This window comes from Paralichthys olivaceus, chromosome 23 (assembly GCF_024713975.1).
Source record: "Paralichthys olivaceus isolate ysfri-2021 chromosome 23, ASM2471397v2, whole genome shotgun sequence".
Classification (NCBI taxonomy): domain Eukaryota; kingdom Metazoa; phylum Chordata; class Actinopteri; order Pleuronectiformes; family Paralichthyidae; genus Paralichthys; species Paralichthys olivaceus.
The window spans coordinates 4,326,476-4,346,231 of record NC_091115.1 but is presented as its reverse complement, the minus strand read 5'-3'; the positions used below and the strand labels follow the sequence as shown (position 1 = coordinate 4,346,231).

The 19,756-nt window shown below is 45.2% G+C and overlaps 1 protein-coding gene across 13 annotated transcripts in view; it reads right to left on the bottom strand.

The window, feature by feature from the left end:
- Nucleotides 1–19,756, bottom strand: part of magi2a (membrane associated guanylate kinase, WW and PDZ domain containing 2a) — a 163,570-nt gene that overhangs the window by 102,574 nt on the left and 41,240 nt on the right. For all 13 annotated transcript variants that reach the window (XR_011240099.1, XM_069519506.1, XM_069519508.1 and 10 more), the window contains exon 2: nt 10,639–10,755. Coding sequence is in view for 12 of the 13 variants with exons in the window: in XM_069519506.1 (XP_069375607.1) it covers nt 10,639–10,755 (117 nt within the window). In the remaining variant the exon portion in view is untranslated. The remainder of the gene's footprint in view (nt 1–10,638; nt 10,756–19,756) is intronic.

Here is a 19,756-nt window from a genome sequence, read left to right as displayed (position 1 = left end):
ATGCATTTTTTCTTTCTTTGGTAAACTGATAGGTGGGAAAAGAAAATGAGAAAAGAGTCTGAAGTTTTCTGTGGTTTGAGTTGTAGGCGAGGAATAAAAAAATGACTGCGGAATTATCTCTGGTGTGAGCAGGAATCAAACGAATGCTGGCGTGCACTTTGTGGGACTGGGTGATAGCGTGAAAATTCAACAACTGCCTGCTTTTCTTTCTTCTTTAAATACTGTACAGTGGAAAGATTGTGGGTCACGGCAGGATCACAGAGAAACAGAGCACGGCAGAGTGAAAATGAGATAAACAAAAAGACGACGGAGAATTAATTTGCAGTGAGAGAAGCTTTCGGCTTCTGCTGCCTTATTTTGACTCAATCCACTGCTGGCACCGTGTCGTTTACACTGTGAAGTAACCACAAGGTATTTGAGGTCTTCAACATCATATCGCTGAACGAGAACTATGACTCATGACCCAAACATTTAGATTCCCCCGGTACACGCAGGACTGAAGTGTAACTAAATCCTGTGGAACAGTACAGTGCTGCTTCTTCACTGCACATTGCTCTGCAGAGGATTTAAATATGATGTACTCTTGAAAACTGGTGTATTTACACCACTGATACTCAACACTATCATAAAACTACATGATCTTTTTGTTAAATTGCAGTGGATGAAAAAATTCCTCCCTCTCTATGAAACCACACTCACAGATACAAGTCCCTGAAACGTGCCTTTTTAAATCAGGATCCATGAACTGTCACCTGGGTAAATGTCAAAAGAAAATATCTGTGCAAAGGTAAAAAACAATGTTATTTAGTTATTTCCAGCCGTCGGCAAAAGAGAACATGATGTTGGACAAATAGAAACACTTGACCATGAAAATAAGCCAAGCAACAGCCTCTTAACTAAGGAAATATCTAAAAAAAATAATCATCTTCGTTTGCAGCCTTTGGGTGATTCGGCCTAAAAGAACAATCCAACATCTCAAGTCTTCATCCAGCCTCTTCTCCTAAAGTATTTTTCCTCACAGCCCGGATCAGACGTGATAATATACAGCCCATCTGTTCTCCAACACACGACCTCTCAAATCCCCCGAGCAATGTTTCACCATAATGAATAAATGAAAACACCAATCACATCACGGCACATTTCGTGAACCCTAATCTCCTTCTTTCAGAATAAAAGTCACATTTAGAAGTTTTTCGTCGACCTGCTGCTCCCGGATCAGCACGTCAACCATGCGGGAGAACGACTGTAGGATGTTGTAATCTGATTTGAAGACAGGATCAAACTTTAATCAGCCCTTCAGGGCAACGAGGCCACTGCAGCAGCAAAGACGGGATAGTAGACGATAAAATTTAAGGAGCGGAATATAATGCAAAAAAAAGTGATGTTTATTATCATGGGTATGACTCACTGCGAGCGATGCTTGACCAAGGCGTTTGCTGCATTGCACCATGCGCATTAGAATAAAAGAAAGTAGCATCTCACATACGACACTAGCTCCATTTAATTTTTCACACAGTTTCTTATGAAACACCCTGAAAAAGTTTCCCGCTGTGTCACTGGAGCCCTTCGACATCAATAAGGTGCAGCGAGTTCCAGCACGTCCGACTCGCTGCCATGTGAGATAAGTTCAAACACGGTCTGGTCTAAAGTCATTACCTTCTAAATTGGATACTTGTGGAGTCAAGCTTATTTGCGCTGATCCCAGCAAATAATGATGCAGACAATCTGACATTCTGATTTGCTTTTTCCTCATTTAGCAGGTCACAGTTGGAGATAGCGGCTTCCGCAGGTTCTATTCCCCGTCCCACTGATGTGGCGAAGATGGAATATTTCATTAGGAGCTTGGATAAACAGAATCAGAGCCGCGATATGTCTGTGCGAGCACGCCGGCAAAGCAGAGTAAGCAGTTGTCCTGCTATTATCTAAAGCCACAGAGAGCGGCGGCGACACAGATTGGATCTCTGCAGAGACCTCCCAGACTAAATTATTGGTTGTACATTACAGAGGCATGAGGGGTGAAAATCAGCCGGAGCTGCAAGACATTTCTCCAGCTCCGAGCACAATCCTCCGACAGCCCTCTGAGCAGCATTCACGGTCGGCCCGGGTGACTGAACACCTCGCTGCCGTGCCCAGTGCCCAGGCTCATCTGACCAGACGCGATTGAAAAACACAGGAGGAGGGGGAGGATAAAGGAGCAAATATTATCTTATCTTCAGAATGGAACAGAAATGGTAAACAGGAGAGTGAAGCCTTGTGAGAAACACGATACGAGTCGTAATCTTTACCTCAAACACTGGGACTTGATTTGTGAGCATCTAAATTAGCTCTGAATTCGCTTTTGAAAAAGAAAAGCCTGTGATGTCTTTTACCTTGAGCGCTGCTTTGTCTTGTTTGCTTGCATCCAAGAGGAGCCAATTACTCATGCAGCCCTGGTAATTAACATGAGGGATGGTGAAGCCCGACGCTGGGAAGACTACAGAGTTGTGACAGGATTCTCTCCTCTTCTCGTCTCCGGTCTCACCGACTGCTCCGGCCTGGGCGATGGATAGCGCTAATCGCTGTGAACCGAGAACTGTGTCACTTTAAAGCCCATGGGGAGGCGGTGATGGAAGTGCGAGATTTATGAAGGGATTCTCCACACGGGAGGATGTTTACAAAGAGTTGGTTTACAGAGGAAGAGAGAAATATTTCAAAACAATCCAGATCACGCTTCTTTTTTGTTGTTGTTGTTGTTCTGGTGACAACTGGAGATGTTCTGATAAGAATACCAGCATCAGAAACACCTCTGCATTCTGCCAAAGAATGTGAATCATGTGTATCGGGAGAGAAGAAATGGTATCAGAACATCTCGAGTGAAAAACGTTTCCTCAGAGTTTTAAGTGGTTTCCAAGTTTTGCAGTTCCATTTACCTTCCCGGGCGAAAAAGGCCGGCGCGCTCGTCTCTGTGCTGAACTACAGTTTATCTAGTGCACCTCGCCGCCAAATGGAAACCAAGCACCGAGAGAAACAGTTTGAAAAAGCACAGTCGGAACTTTTGGACTTTTAGAGCTGGCATTGATGTGCCACTGTAGGGACGCTGAGATGAATGAGACGTCTCTTCCTGCTGCAGGTTTTATTTTTTTTGACATGTGGTAAGAGTGGCTGGAGGTGTGGCAGCAATTTGTTGAATAAAGAGCAAAGTCAACGCTGGTCTGTCTGTACCTGCAGAAGGACACGTCCACATATACACGAGATGTGAAAATGAGCAAAGTGAAGAAGGAACTTCACCCGAGTTGAGCGTTAAGTGTCAACACTTTGTGCATAAAAACTGTTTTTTTCTTGACGGCAAGCACTTCAGGTCACTTTGTCGTGTCCTGTCCTTGGACGTGCGGCGAAGTGCCGGCGCTGGTGTGTCGTGATTGTAACGAATGTCAGGTCAACGGCTGCTGAGGAAATTCACTGTCACAGAAAGAAATTCAATATATCAAGCTTAGAAATGACAATTTCTAATGAGCTGCTTTCCGACACGCACACGATCTCCTGACATTATCCGAGAGGACACAAATATAATAACTGCAGTGATGAGAAAGTTAAAATGTCAAACATATGTACCGATAGTGTTGTTGTTGACAAAATATTTCTTCTAAATATGAGATGGTGTGAAAACTTGCAGCTGATGTGTGAGGATTAACTTCTCGTTGCATTTTCACAGTAAAACCCATTAAATAAAACATTTTTTTGATCAATTCCGCACTGATCACTTTGTGATGTGGACATAACACAAGCTGCAGACTCACAGACCGTGTCCCACCTCTGGGTTCTGCCTGAGCTGAATTATGTCTCTTTGGTGACAGCAGCGTGTGAATGAGACACTTGTACTTCTCCTTGTGGACACAATTAAGCCCAGGTCCATTTTTTACTCTCCAAGCCAACACGTCTGATCATCTCCAGTTTCTGTCACAGGAGCACAGAGGCTCAGAGGAACTGGGCCCCATCAGGTTCCCACCTCTGAGCCGTCAGCGCCTTAGTTCTTATTCAAAACCATAAATAAGTTGCAGAATGAATTATGTGGCTCCTCGATGGTCGCAAATGTTTTTAAAAAAGGAAACAGAATATTCCATAAATAAAGGTTTGTGTCGCATAAAATCCACAATGGGCAGAACTCTCTTGGGAAGGATGAAGGTCTCTCAAAGACGACGCAGGAAGCTCCCACGTCATGAGGTGACCGCAGGCAGGCCACCTGATGGATATGTCTGTCCCACAGAAGGTGGAGGATGGCAGGGTAGAGGACGGTCTAGTGGTGTGTGTCTGTGTCTCTGTGTGTGTGAGTGTGTGTGTGTGTGGTAGGGGGGATTCTTTGTGTGATATGGTGCAATTAGCTGGAAAGTTCCACACCTCTTCCCCGTCACGTCAGCCGATCGCATCTGCTGCCGAGCATCGAGCGTCGTGTCACGCTTATGACCTGGCACATCCACATCTGTGTCCCGCCCTGTCAGTCAACCCCTCCCACCTTCCCTCACCTCCAGCACCCTTTGTGACTTTGTAAATATATTTAGGTTACACACACACACACACACACACACACACACACACACACAGTAATTGCCAGAGAGCTGGTCGAGGGGGATATGGAATCGTGTCCCATATGATAGAATAAAAACTATGTTCAGGAGTTTTCAGGAGGCCTCCATTTGCCTCCGTGTGTTCATTTGCAGCAGTCGCCGTCCACTCCGTGTCTGGACTGTGTTTACAGACTCGTCGGTGAGAAGTAGCGTCGAGGACAGTGAGGGATCGAAAGAGGGACAGGCGGCGGACGGGGAAGAAAAAGAAAGCGGGCTGAGAGTTTAAGAGGAGTCGAGCCTTTGACGCAGACGGGGAGTGGAAGCAGTTGCCATGGAAACCCCACCCTGCCTCCAATGAGTCAATGAGTAAGTGAGAGGAGGAGGGGGGGGGGGGGGGGGGGGGGGGGGGGGGGGGACGAGAACAGAAAATAAATGGAGGGATGAGAGAGAGAGAGAGAAGGAGCTTTTTGATCGGAGGTAATTGTCTGATCCGTCTAACCTTTTGTCAGACCGAGAAATATAACGGGGCAAATTAATCCACCTGCAAAACAAACAGCAGGTAACAAAAAATAAAAACAATCTACCTGCGACAAAGCTTCACCTCAAGTCCCCTTCGATCTAAAAGAGCCTCTGTCGACTCCTCACTCGTTTACATGCTACAGGCTCCAGCCCAGAGCTCCGCATCGAGGCCCCCCATCTACCTTTCCCCGAAGTTTTCCAGAGGGGCTGCATATAAGAACGCAAATGTCCAAGTCAGTTGTGTCGGACATGTTCAGGAATATGTTTCAAGTGAGCCTATGGGAGATTGCAGCAGGAAGACGTCGCCTGAATGTTCTGGACATTTTCCCGTCACGAACCCGTCAGACAACCTCCACTCGATGTTCTGATCTCATGTAAGCATTCCTCCTCCTGTTGCATGTTGACCTGCACCAACTAATTGAACTAATTGAAATGCAGACATCTTGTTAGTAACAACAAACACTAATGCACAATAAAAAAAAAGTTGGTTCCGGCGAGATGAAACTGATAATGAAGGGAGGAAGTACAGAAAAGAAAAGCACAGCAGGAGAGAAAGCGGGAGACGCATAGAAATTCATATTTCCTGCTTTGCTCCAAGACTCTGGGATGATCAAACCAACAACTGTGGACAGACAGATGGACGTGCAGTCGCTCTCCGTCTCTCTCTCTCTCATTAGTAAACACCATCAGCATTGCACACAGTTGCCCGAGCCATTAACACAAACTCAATGCCCCTGTAGGCATCAAAATACCCATTAACTCACAGGCTCAACCAGCACTTCCTGCTATTAGGGCATATGTTGTTTGTGCACGCATGTAAAGGCTAAAGCAAACAAAACACGCAGACATGCAGTGAGTGTCAAAGCCGTACGATAGATTCGCACTTTGAAAACAGACGTGGGAACACGCAATCAAACCCTTCGTAAACTTTAAGTCTCCATTAGTGGACGTTGACGGGGACGTTGTGTTCAAAGGTTCCTCCTCTATTATCAATCTTCCTTTACACGGTAGCCGCGCTTTTAGGAGAGCGGACGACAGAAAAACCTTTGCAGAGATTTCACCATTCGCCACAGGCTGCATGAGACCATCGTGGATAATGTTGCAAAACTAAGAGCAGCTCTGCTTTATGGCAACATCTTGGATTTACAGGCTGCAGGTGCAGTGTCAGGTTTATTGTCCTTGTGTTTATTATCATTGTAGTTTACTCTATAGTGAGCCGTAAACTGAAATTTAACACATCACAACATTTCACCTTACTGTATACATCCAATTCACTCTTATACTGGACTATATTATATGCTCCAATATAATTTGCATTTGCTACTTTATATTTCAATGTTAATGGACAGAATCCAAGTTATATATCAGAATCACATCACATGATATCCTGGTGTGCACTGTTATTGCTGACAGCACCATTGTACTTTCACTTCTCATTCTGCTTTACACTTACTGATACTCTGAACATCACTATTTCCCTTTGACATGGTCGCGTGTCATATCTGCAGAACTGAAGATACCAATATGTCTGTAAAAGGCTCGTGTCTCGCCAACCCCTAAATATGTTGCGCTCTAGTGCCGAGCAAATAACGACAACAAACAAATGTGAAATAATTAGCACATGAAAAAAGACTCTGATGAAAAAAGGCTTTTGGGAAATTAAGTGACATAAACCTGATGACCTTCACATTTCATATTTATTTCCCTGCAACAGAGATTCTGCAAATATTTGATTTAGAATTAGGATGAAAACCTGAGGCACTTTCTTTTTAATCTTTCGGTTGATGTGCCCAGCCTTCAAGTTATTTACTCTGTGTGACTGAGTCTAAACACATGCTCGCAAAGTCAAACACTCAGATATTAGTTTGAATATTTAAAAGTGTTTTCAAATAGTTTTCTGCTCAGCTCTGGGGTCCGCGAATGAAAGAACACACACACAAGTCTGAAACTGTGCAAAAGTCAGATTATAAAAAGCCACATATTTAATTACCATGTTTTCCAGTTCTAAATTCCCTAAATAATTCAGCCATTCTGGATCAAGTGTAGCCCACTTAGGCATCACGACTAGTCTACACACACTTACTCCTTCCCGCTCTCCATCTCCTGCATCAAATCTATGTGGATTACCAGACGATAGGCCTGATTTCACATGGGCTCAGGCTATTAACGCTCTGACCTTGGATTTCAACCAGGCAATTTGTCTAAGAGCTGGCAGAGCCTGAGCTGCCCTGCCTGACTCCGTCAAACCTCCATGATTGGTATGAGTGGCAGTAACTCTCCGACTGTCTGCCGGTCAGCCTCCATCCCCCAGAAGAATGTCTTCTCTGTACCACTCAGGGGTTATGTTTAAATTGCTGTGATGATCCACTTCAGATCTATCGCTTACAATTCTCTTTTCTCTCTCGCCCCCTCGTTTCTTATCACTTATCATAAAACTTACCAGGCTCTCATGTATCTCTGTGTCGCAATTGTAGATAAGATGTTTTTCTTTCTCCTCTGGTTTCATCTTCTTGAATCACCGACGCTATGAACCAAAGACGCAAATTCACACCTGGCATTAACATGTGATCCGTATCTGGGTCCATTGTCCTAGTAATGACTGATGACCTTTCTTTAGATAGTGGTAATACTGTTCTGTCATTGAGGCATAAAGGGGCTGTAAAGTGTCTTATCGACCAATTTTATTATACTGTACAGATTTCAATTACATCCTGCTGAGATTCAATCACAATGCAAACCAGGGCCATCTCCAGAAATTCAATTCAATTCATGATATACATTATCTCAAGGCCCTTTACATAGAAAGTCCAGAGCTTAACAATTAGAGATCAGGGTTTGTGTTTGTCCCCTGAGAAATATTCAGCACAGCCATCTCTGCTGTGGGGTCTGTCTGTCGGGGGGGTGTCTGGCCCCGGAAACCACATTAAGACCCTGGTTCCTCAGGTCAAAACACAGGCCGAATGTCTGAGTTCATAAAATGATTCCTGGACATGATTCCTGTGGTGTAGAGTGACAAAACGGCTGCCTCTAGTGTATTTGTCAGCTTATCTATTTGTCTGTGTGCCTCAGCATCTGACAGTGCACCTTGAATCTATTCTCTGTTATCCGACCATCAAACCATCAGTCTGTTTGTCGTTGGATGCTTTATGTCACCTGCATTTTTTTCGTTTGACCTTTTGGTTGAATGGAATCTAGATTTCTTTTTCCAAGAGAGTCGTGGCTGAAATGCCAACAAGACGCCGAGTAGGATCCAAAGAGTCTGAGACCACTCGATGGGAAATTGGTCTCAGGCTCTTTGGCCCCACCGTGCCGATAATCACACAAATACAGATGCTATACGCTGGAGGAAAAAGCACTTTCACAAATGTGCATGTATCCCATCCATCCATCAATCCATTATCTATACAGCTTATCCTTTGAGAGGATGGGCTGGGTGAGAGGCGGGGTACACCCCGGACACGCGGCCAACGTATCCCAGGGTCAACATACAGAGACAACTGATCACCCCTATGGACAATTTAGAGTCTCTACTTAATTTAAACCAAATCTGCATGTCATGGAAACAGGCCAAGCTGGGATTCAAACCTTCTGCTCACCTGGTAGTTTGTTTTACCGTAGTGACATTCTGAGCAAATGTTTTTATGGCTTATATCCATCCAGATATAAAACCTCCAGCTCATTCCTGTTCAGCCCTCTCAGCAGCACTGAGGCCCATTGTTGAGGCACCATTCATGCACCAGTTAACCTCTCTTTCTGCAACAGTTTATCTGCAGTCCATTTAGTTATGTAGTTAGCGTGTGTCCTCTCATCAGGCCTCCTCCCGTCCCTCAATGTATTTCCCTTTATGTCTCTCTCTCTCTCCGCATTTGTTCTCCCATTTGTTATCACTCTTTACTGTTCACCTCTTTCTCCGGCTCCAACGCCTCACCGACAGCGGCTCTGTGAGTGGTTGTTAGAGAAAATTGCACCTCTGTTGAAAACAAATAGCTCTTTTTTTTTTTTTTTTTCTCGGTCTATCCTGTTGTCTGTTCAGAGAGGGGGGCGGAAACGTGGCTCCAGTGAAATCCTCCATGCCACTGGCCTTGAAGAATGCACCTCCATTGATGATTCAGGGGAGAGTTAGCCACCGACACAGCTGGGCCTAATGGCACGGAGCTAAGCTAACGCACAGATAAAAAAGCTACTGCACACACACACACACACACCCATTCATATTGCAACCTTTTTGAATAATGGTGTATATATTCAGCAAAGACATGGTGAACAGGAGTCAGAGGAATATGGATTAAACATCAGCAAGACAAAGCTTAATAAGACTGAGAGAAGACACACAGAAGAACCAGAGAGGAGTTTGAAATGCCCTGAACTTAAAAACACCAACTATCGATATCTTAAATCCCTCCGAATCTTATCTTTGATTGTCTGCGTAGCGCTCAGTTGCTCGGTTGTGTGCTCTTGTGAAGCAGCTAATGCAGCTTATTAGAGGCCGAGCGCCGGAGTCAACACTTGGTTCTGAAGAGTCGAACTTCCAGACGAGACCCAATTCCACCTAAACCAACATTCCAGCAGATGATCGATCACAGCCGCCGACTCATAGTTGAGAGATTCAGGACTGACGCCAAAAGGTCACGGCATCGAGGGAAAGCAAGAACCTCATCCCCAATTCTTACTCAGATTGAAAGTCTAACAAGTCCAGAGCATGTTGTCCCCAATAACACCAATTCATCCAACTCTCTCTGCTTCTACAAACTCGTCTTGTCTGTACAAAGCATTTTGAAAGGGATTTATTTTGCTCCAGAAACCAAACCAGTGCTTCCCTGCAGGCTCTGTGCCAGTTGGCTTCTGGTAATAACATAAAAAATATGATGGTTAGTTTCTTGACCTTGGAAACAGGTGATGACAAAACTATTTCAACCCAAGGTCCTTTTATTTTGAAGCTTTCAACTGCAGCAAGCTACTGTCATTAGCTGATTTACACTGCTACTGCTTTTAAGCATCTCTACAGTGTCCAATAGTTTGAACTGGTGAGTGAATGGACTTTGAGTTTAGACTAATTTGGTACAGAGGGAATATGATCTACTGAATTTTTAAGTTATCCAACATCTTAAAACTAGATTTAGCCACAAGGACCCAGGACAAATGTGTGGTTGACCAGTGTTGAATTGATGGCACCAGGGTTATCGTTGATTGGACTTGAGATATAAAGGTTATAATACAAGGTCTGTCTCACAAGCTGAAGGTATGGGGTCTGAAAGAAGTGGGTCTTTTGTAGAATGAAAGAAACAATTTAGTTGCATTATGGGAAATACAGGACCCAGTATTCCTGATCCAGTTTGACCCATGGTGATATCCGTGTATTCTTTCTTTAATCTGTCGATCCCATCTGGCACAGTGTAATGGGAATGACATACTAAATCAATGACATAATGAAATTACAACAAACAAGCTTATGGGCACTCTGGAGATCTCAGGTCTCATTTCCTCCAGCCTCAGCGAGGCCGAGAAAAATACCAGATGTGTCTCACTCAAGGAGACGAGTGGAGGCAGCAAGGGTGTAACGTGAGGAAGGGTAACTCACAGGGGACGGTGCGGAGGTAGAGGTTGTCCCGGATGATCTGCTGCAGCTCGTGGTCCACAGAGCCTTTCTGGAAGCGCAGGTTGAGGTAGTGGCGCAGGTCCTTGTCTATCACGCCCCCTGGAGGAACACAAGGAGCAGTAATCAGAGTCAGACCTCTTCCACCAAATCAATCACTCTGTCGTGTCCGGCTGTACATTTTCATTCCAGCAGCAGTAGAGAAATAAAGCGGGGAAACAACCCCATTCATTATCCAGAAAAGTTGCAAGAGGGAGCACAGGAAGCTCCAAACACTGCAGCGACAAATGACCCAGAAATCCATGCACACCACAGTAAACAATTTGAATTTGCTAAATCCCTTCAAACAAACACAGCAAACACTAATGAACACACTCCGCCCCTCTCTCTCTCTCAGATCCAGCATCTGTCAAGTGCAGCCACGGATTGGTGGAGGTGTTAAGTGGAGCCGTGGCCAAACATGTGTGGAGAAATGTCTACACATAAATCACCCTGCGAACTCCCCTTCTGGGGGCTGTTTTTCCTTCCATTCTCCTCTCCCTCACCCTCACCCTCACCTGAGTCACCCCCACATCCCTCTATTCCCTCCCACTTGGGTGAATTGACTCCCCCCCCCCCCTTTTAAACCAGTACATCTCGCTGGCTCAGCAGGAAAGAAGAGATGGAGAAGCAACAGAGAAATGGAGGTATAGGGGATAAGAGAGATGGAAGGCAAGGGCAAATCCCATGGGGGAGTGGAAAGGGGACAGCAAGCTAAAATAAGCATCTGCCCCCCCCCCCCCTCTCAACAAACATTCCATCTTTCTACTCTGGTATACACCAACATAATCACATTTCAAATGGGGGCAGGACAGGACGGATGAGAGGAGAAGGTGGAGGGGAAGGGAGGGAGGGGGGGTGGGGGTAGCTGACGTTACTTATGGGATTCCTCATGATGCCGCTTTAACCAACACACTTCAAGAGAAGAAGCAGAGAGACGCACGGGCGAGGGGGTGCACAGGCTGAGAAGACATTCGTCTAACCTTCAACATCCTTTTCACAGCAGCAACTTGGCACGACGCCACAAAGCATTTAGCTGGCCCCTTCCTCTTTTTCCCTCCGTCATCCCGAGGCAATGACATCCAAGCGTGATACGTTGTGAGAGCAGCACACACATCGGCAACACACATGAAGACACAGATGCACACATGCAAACGACAACGGCACTCAGACAGGACGTGGGTGACGTTGTCAAGTGGCACATGAATTCATGGAAGTTTTCAGTCATATCTGGATGATGAGATATTTCATTCATTCATCATGTTGTGCTTCTTCAGTCGAAACCCTGACACACACGCACCAAACTGCACTAATCCGTCAGAGCTGAACTAATTCATTGATGGTTGCATTATAATCATGCAAACCTGAATCACTGGCTCCGTCTGCGTCGCTGTCAAAAGACGTGGAGCGGCACGACCAGCCAATCTACATTTGCATGAGAAAAAAGAAGCCAAGCCAATGCATACTGAAAAGGTGAGCAGACTCACAATTGCACACACACTCTCACACACACACACACACACACACACACACACACACACACACACACACAGTGACACACTCAATGGCACCTCTTGCGCGGACAGCGGTTGTGCAGCCAGTGCCAGAGTCTCCCTTCTCCACAGGTTTTGTGATGCAAATAGTCTCCCAGCTGGAGGAAATCTCTGCTCCGGATTGTTCCCACTGGAATCCCCCAAGTACAGTCCTGTCCCCAACTCTGTCAGCCCAAATCTAGCCCCTCAGCCAGGGAAGCCTGGGAGCCGAATCCCCTCTCTCTGCACTCCACCATGGAGAGATGAATCAGGAGAGCGCGGCAGAATGAGCACCGAGGCAAGGAGAGTGTGTGTGTGTGTGTGTGTGTGTGTGTGTGTGAGAGAGAGAGAGAGAGGGGGGGGGGAGATGGAGAGAGCGGGAACGAGAAGAGGAAGGGAAGATGTGTGTGTTGCTGCGAGTGAGAGAGAGCGTTGAAGAGCAGCTCAGCCGGTGGGGACCGATCGTACTGAGATCCCTTTTCCTCCCGGAGCCACTCTAGATTGTCAGGTCCTACAACGCCCCCCATCTGCAGCACAGGGCACTGCATCTGCCTCACATGATGCCACAGCCCCGTCCACATGGCCCGACTCTGACCTTCTTCCACCATCGACAACCACATGATGAAACTATACGCTGCCTTTCAGCCCCATGCACTGACGGCTTCTCTCCCACAGAACAACAGGACAACTAATGAGGCAACATTAGAGGTTATTCACTCTTCTGTCATAAAATTCTCTCTTTTCGATACTTGACCATGTTCTTACCGGCGATAACAGCATGGACGTAATGCTGCTACATCTAAATGGAATTCAGCTCTTTCAGATTTCATGAGCATGATCTCAGTCACACTCAATATGGACCAATATTTGGCAGTGAGTCCAAAAATAGATTTTGTGTGTGTGTGTGCATATGCAAAGAAGGTCAAACTCTAGCTACAGCTCCACTGCTCTGGAGTCAGGGTGACGGTGTACGAGGGAGGTGCTCACTTTCTATCGTTTTTCTCTGGAGGTGGCTTCTCATCGGTTCCTCCTGCTCTGACAGAGCTGCTATCGTGACAGGAGTGATACGTGACGCTGCCGTCAGGGAAAGGTGAATGACAGAGGCAGCACGGAGAAAGAGAGGATAGAGACAGAGAAGAAGTGGGGAGAGCTCTGGATTGACAGCATGACAGGCAAATCCACTCAGTGGTGCCTGAGCCAATCAGCTGAACATGACAACAGTCCCAATGGCACCAATGATTCCTGCATTCATTCCAACTATTCACTTAATATTTCTACTTCGACCTTGAGGAGAGGTAACGTTGATGTAACTGCACACACAAGACGCAAAACAGAATCACGACACAAGATGAAAGCAGGCGAGGTAACAGTTTCCTAAGCAGATGGGTGAATGGAAATTGTTTTTGCCTCTGCCGCAGAAGAGAATCCACCATTTAAGCTCAGCAGGTGCCGCGTAGCTCCCCTGAGACGCTGGGGGAGAGAGAGAGAACAGCCTGTGGAGGGTTCAAAAACAAGAGAGCAGCTGGTTCTCCGGAGAAAGAGGCGCTATAGCGGCTGATTGCCTCAAACCCTGGCACAAATTGGAGGAGCTCGCAGGCGACCACTGAAACACATCTAGTTGGTGGTTATCACCGCATGGTCTGTGTCCTGCAAATTCATTTCTTCACACCAATTTAAACTATGTTTGCATATGTTATTAACTGACCTAATCTTACCATAGCATAGTGTTCCAATACCATAGCACTAGCAAAGCATGCCATAGTTTACCATGCACCAGCATTCCATATCACAGAGCACAGCGCAGCATTAGTGTCACACTATTATTGAATTTTAAAGACTGGTTTTTGTGCCTGAGTGAAGGTTCTGGTTTTAAACTCTTCTTTATTGACGGAGAATAACAAACACTTGTTAAACTGCAAGAGCACCACAGTGTGCTTTCACAATATAAAAGTTTTATATCAATATGTTTTGTACTTTTGTTACATTGCTGTTGATGAAAACTATAATGAAATAATTGAAATTCAAAATTGATATTGTTGTATTGTGCAGACTTTTCCCTGCTGGTAAATTACTGGAACACAAACTGAATTCAAAACAGAAAACGTCTGTATTATGTTACTGCAGTTTATTCAGTCAACAAATGTTTTGACAAAGAAGGTTCAGCGAATGAAAACAAGCGCACCGGGTCGTCATACATGCGGAACACATGCACAAGTCATGCAACACACTCACAGTAAGAAACTAAAACCTCAGCAGCTTTATGACAGCCAAGTCTTCAAAGTCTCCCGCTGAAGCCTGAAAACTTTCCTCTCTATCAGAAAAATCCAGCATGGAGGATGTGCTGACAGTCAGCCAGAGCTCGGAGCGCCGTCATCAGAGCCTCGCTGACAATATTTATCACACCGCGCTCTGAGGGCGCCCGGCGGCGGTCACATATGTAGCATTATCGCACTGTGTGTGTGCGTGTGCATTAAAGTCGGAGGGAGCGCCAGCAGACAGCTGTTTGGATAATCAGACTAATTAAAAGTTCAGGATGAGCTTCAAACCTCGCCAGTTTCAGCAGACACACGCTGCGCTCTGTTGATTAGTCTTCAATGAACATACATGATGCCAAGTCTGTGGTGAAATGTGCTGCAGTCCATAAACACCAACTGGCTTTCAGATGGAGTCTCACCCCACACCCACACACACACACACACCAAGAAACACAAATTAAAAGCCAAATATTTTGCTCCTGCACCGCGATTTGGTTTAAGTGGCAACAGCATGTGTTCACTTGTCCTCTGCTCGTCGTCACAGCAGAATGTGACAGTGGGTAAGAAACCAATAACTCAAATGAGGGCTGTGTTGAGCTGGGGGAAAAAAACTGAGGACGTTTTTTTTTGTTTCTTTTGCTTAATGTTGAATTTCTTAATGTCACTGCACCCTGACATCCATGCTGGAATGATGCCGCTGCACCAGAAAGTTGGCCGAACTTCATTTGAACCTGTTTTTACATGAAAGCAGGAGCTCTACCTCCACTGAAGCGAACTAATTTGAATGAATTTACACTACTGGGCAGGAAACGGCTGCGATGTTCATAGAGGCTCAGAACTGGGCTAAAACTGATGATCCACCTACTGTGGTGTTTACAGTATGAGTAAATACACACCGCAGGAAGTCTGCATGTCGTAGGAAAGACAATGTTGATGTATGTGTGTCTGAATGCGACTTGTAGTGTGAAGCACTTTGGGTGGTTGTTAAAACTGGAAAAAATTGCTCTCTCACAATATTATTTCCTTCAAATCATTGATTCAAGTCATTCAGATTTTATGGGTCCCTCCTGGAGAGATGGTCGGCAAAGCTTCAAATCTATTTCAGATTATCATACCTTCGGCGGGCCAAAGGAAAGACTAGTTCTGGTAAAAGCTCACTTGAGTGTCTGTGCTCAAGAAGAAGGAAACATCAATCAACTCAGCAGTGGATTCATGTGCACGCAGCGTGTGCCAAAGGTTGGGTCAACTTCAAGTCAAATGATGTCATTACACATTACCCGAACAGTCAGGTGGGTACAAACCCTCTATCCTACACTTGAGCACCTAAATCACTGAGTCCAAGCAGAGAGCTAAATCAGCCCTCGCTAGCTTGACTGGCAGTTTTACCTAAAAGAACTGCAGCACTCGGTTAAGTCTTTTATTCTCACCCCTGAGAAACGCTCCTTTTTACCGTCCTGAAGAGAAGCTGTGCCGGATCAGAAAGAGCACACAGGGCAAGATTCTGGAAACACGGACGAGAACCAGAGGTTGCACTTGAACATGAATCCTGCCGGCCCTCATACCTCACAATTGACTCCAGCTCATTTAAAAAAAGTTTATCAAATCACCCGCTGACCCTGCTTTGGCTGAGAGACTCATCTGCTTATTCTTCCATCTGTATCTCCTCAACAAGCACCGATTACCTTCCTCTCTGATGCCGACTTATCCTGAGGATTAGCCTCTGCCCAGTCTCCATTTCACCTCAACAACATCATTTTAATATATAAGTGCTGCATGAGGCTCGGAATCTGCCGTGGTTCTCTCCCTGACGATGCCAACTCCAACCTAACTTAAGCACATTTAAACATCTTTTTAATCTGGATAAGCAAAGCTCCAAAATCGCCCCTCTACATGGGGTCATACTATAAAAATGCTTTTTATTTTCTAAGGCCTCGATTAATGGAGACAGGTCCTACATTGGTATTTTTGCCGGAGGACATAAATGTTTCATATCTTAAGACTCTGTACAAGCTCATCTAAGAGGTTATGCAAGTCAATAAAGTATAATAAATTATAAAAGTACTGAACTATCTTGTGGGTTGTGTTATGAACTAAAAAATATATTAGAACTTTGCTACATTAACACACAAAACATACTGATTCAAAAGAACATGAATAAAACATCTCTTGACACCATCAACAGGTTTTGCACCGCACGTCACAAACCAAACTGGCATCATCACAACGTACAATGAGATGAGGTGGACGACAGAGACCGTGGCTTCCTGCTGCTAAAATAATGAAAAGTCAAACTATTAATTCTTTTTATATAAGTTTGATTTCAACGGGATCATGCAAACAATAATCTCCCGCGGGCAGTTAGCTGCCGCCCACAGGAGGTCTATTTTCAGGAGGGTATGTTGCCATTCAGGCCCACAAAGACACCTGGAGACACCAAGGACACAAAGTCCTTATGTTACTTCTGTCTAGTTGATTCGGAGTTGTCTTTGGAGGATGCATGTCCCGTCGATGCCGTTGGTGCCCTTGTTGCAAAGTGGCCGTGTAGACACAACAAACTAGAGGTGTCCTCTCAGGCTCACGTTCTGACCACAATCTCCACTCTGACGGATCCTCGTCTACCTGCAGATGCTAGAAAGTGTAACTTAATTCCAGAGTTCAGAATTTTTAAATGTTGAAGTTCCTTGGAAGATTTATGGTTGAGAACTTGTCTGACTCTTTCCAATAGGATTAGCAAATTAGCGGTTTGACATGACACATGAACAAGGTAGTTTCCAGGGAGAAGCAGAAGTTGTTTGTTTTTCGAAAAGCCATCATCCGAACCAGCAAATGAAAATTACAGCACTTGAATACAAACAAGGCAATTAACACATTAAGCTACTAATTCACCATTATGATGTTTACAGTTCTTTTTTAATGTTCCTTGGAAACATGAATCCTCTCTGGTGCTTAATCATTAACAAACCGTTGTCTCAGTTCCCAGTTCTGCTCTCTATCACTTAAAGCTGTCTCAGGCCACCTGCCCAAGCTTTTAACTGGCTTCCCCTCTGCAGCCGCCTAAACACCGCTGCTGTGTGGCCAACCAATAATGCATCAAATGGAATTAAACTTCAGAACCAGTCACTGTTTGAACACGGCCGTGTAAAGTCTTATCCCTCTCCTTCCTTTCAGTCATCTCTGTTTATCTCTGTCCATTCATTCTTCTGCCACCCTCCTTTCAGGCTATTTTCCCCTCCTTTCTCCCCTTTCTCCTTGTTTCTATATTTGTAGAGGAAACATAATAATCCTGAAATGGGGCTGTTTATTTATTCATTTGAAGCGTCGTCTGCTGCAAAGGGCAACTGGAAAGGTCTTTGTGTTCCTGATAAAGCTGGTGGAAATGAGTTTAAAATGACTGATGACACAGAAAGTCTTGCCGTTGCACACCATGCATTCCCGCCCGTCCCAGCACAACGGGGCTGTAAAATGCTGGGATGCAGATGTGAGATTAAAAGTCTTGTCACAGCAAAAATCTGCAGTGAAGTAAATTCAAAGAGTCGAAGTAGAATCGTGCAAATCTTTTGAATCATGCTTAACTTTTCTTAACTTATTCCGTCTCGACAGTCAAGCTCTCGAACGTCATCATCTGTCCAAGTTTGTGTCATCTACATGTTTGACACCCTATGATAATTCTGTTCTTTTGGGTTTTATTTGCAATTTTGTGTCATGGGCTCACTCTGGCACCAAAAGTTCCAGGAGATGTCAGAGCGACCCAGATGGACATTTGCGTTCTCACACACAGCCCCTCTGGAAAATTCCAGGCAAATGTCCACACCTCAGTGACTGTCTGAAAGCTACGTCAAAGTAAATACAGACGAAGTGATTTCAACATGAAGATGCAGACTGCCATGAATGTGCCCTTCGAGTGACAAATCAACAGCAGGGAGACACTGAAAACCAAGCGAGTTCATCGAAGCTGCTCACAAACGTTGGCTTTGAGATCCAGGACAGTGTGAAATAGCTTCACCTTGGTCGGCTGATGGAGGGGTGCATCCAGACTAACTGTGCCAGCGAGTCAGTCAGGAGGAAAACTCCCCTCGCTTTACATGACGAGGATCCATCTCCTGCCATCTCCTGTCAAACTGTCGCCTCGACAACACGGATCATTTGGCCGCGACAGTTTCACAGTTTGAAGACAGAAAATCCTCCCCACCGAGAGACTGACGCTTTCAGGCAGTGGACGAAGCGGGGAAAAGGCCAAGCTCGGTGCTTTACAATGTGGTTGCCTTGACAACAACATTACTTCTGTCATAGTTAAGAAACTGCTATGAAACCCAGAGAAAGCCCATCTCACACAGGGATGGAATTAAAAAGAAACACCTTCAATTATACCACCGCAAGTCACAGACTGTAGTGGATGTCGTGGATGTGACCAGTGCTAAGAGAAGGAGAAAGAATAAAACTGACACAAAACGAGGACATGAAAATAAACCAGACAAAGAGGAGACGCCATGTTTGGCTGGAGGTATTCTCCTCCTGCGAGAGAACCCAAGAGACGGAAGGAAAGAAACCCACCGAGCACGAGTATGGGCGGGCCCTCGCTGCTGCGGCGGCACTGGCTTCAAATTAAGTCAAAAGAACAAGATGGAAGTTAAGAGTTCTGGGGCTTTAATGCAAACCACGCTTCCCCCAACCAGTCCAACTGGAATATGGTCGACTCAGGTGGAGACGACAAAAGAATATTGTGTCTTTCTTGAATCTTTAAAAAAAATAACTTTGGTGACTTAAGTTTTATCTGACGGCCAAAACTATGGCAAGATGACCCAAGCTGAAATCGACTGTAATTACCTAATACTGATGCAAGTTCTAAGTAATTAAAATCACGGCTCTGGGACCTCAAGATAGATATGAAAAGAATAAATCGTGAATTTCGTTCACTTAAACCGTCGCAGGCTTTTATTTCTCTACAAGAAGCTAAAACACATGGCTTTGTTTACGGTGTACCGTCTCAGTGAAGCTTGACCGTTGATGTGAGGTGTGTGGTTGAGTGAGGGCTGACTCAGGGCAACAGTAACGCAGCTGTATGGGGTTTATTGATATTAATAGGTCACAAGCTAATAGCCAAAACCGTAATGGGCACCACAGGGTTTACTCTGACGCATTGTTACTGATACAGCACAGTTTTCATTACACCTTGCTGGAGCCAGTTTAATTGAACTGACCCAATCAGAGCCCCGGAGCGTTGTGGTCTGCTGAACTCGGCAACGTCGGTAATAGAAGCTGATGGAGGAAAGATTAAAC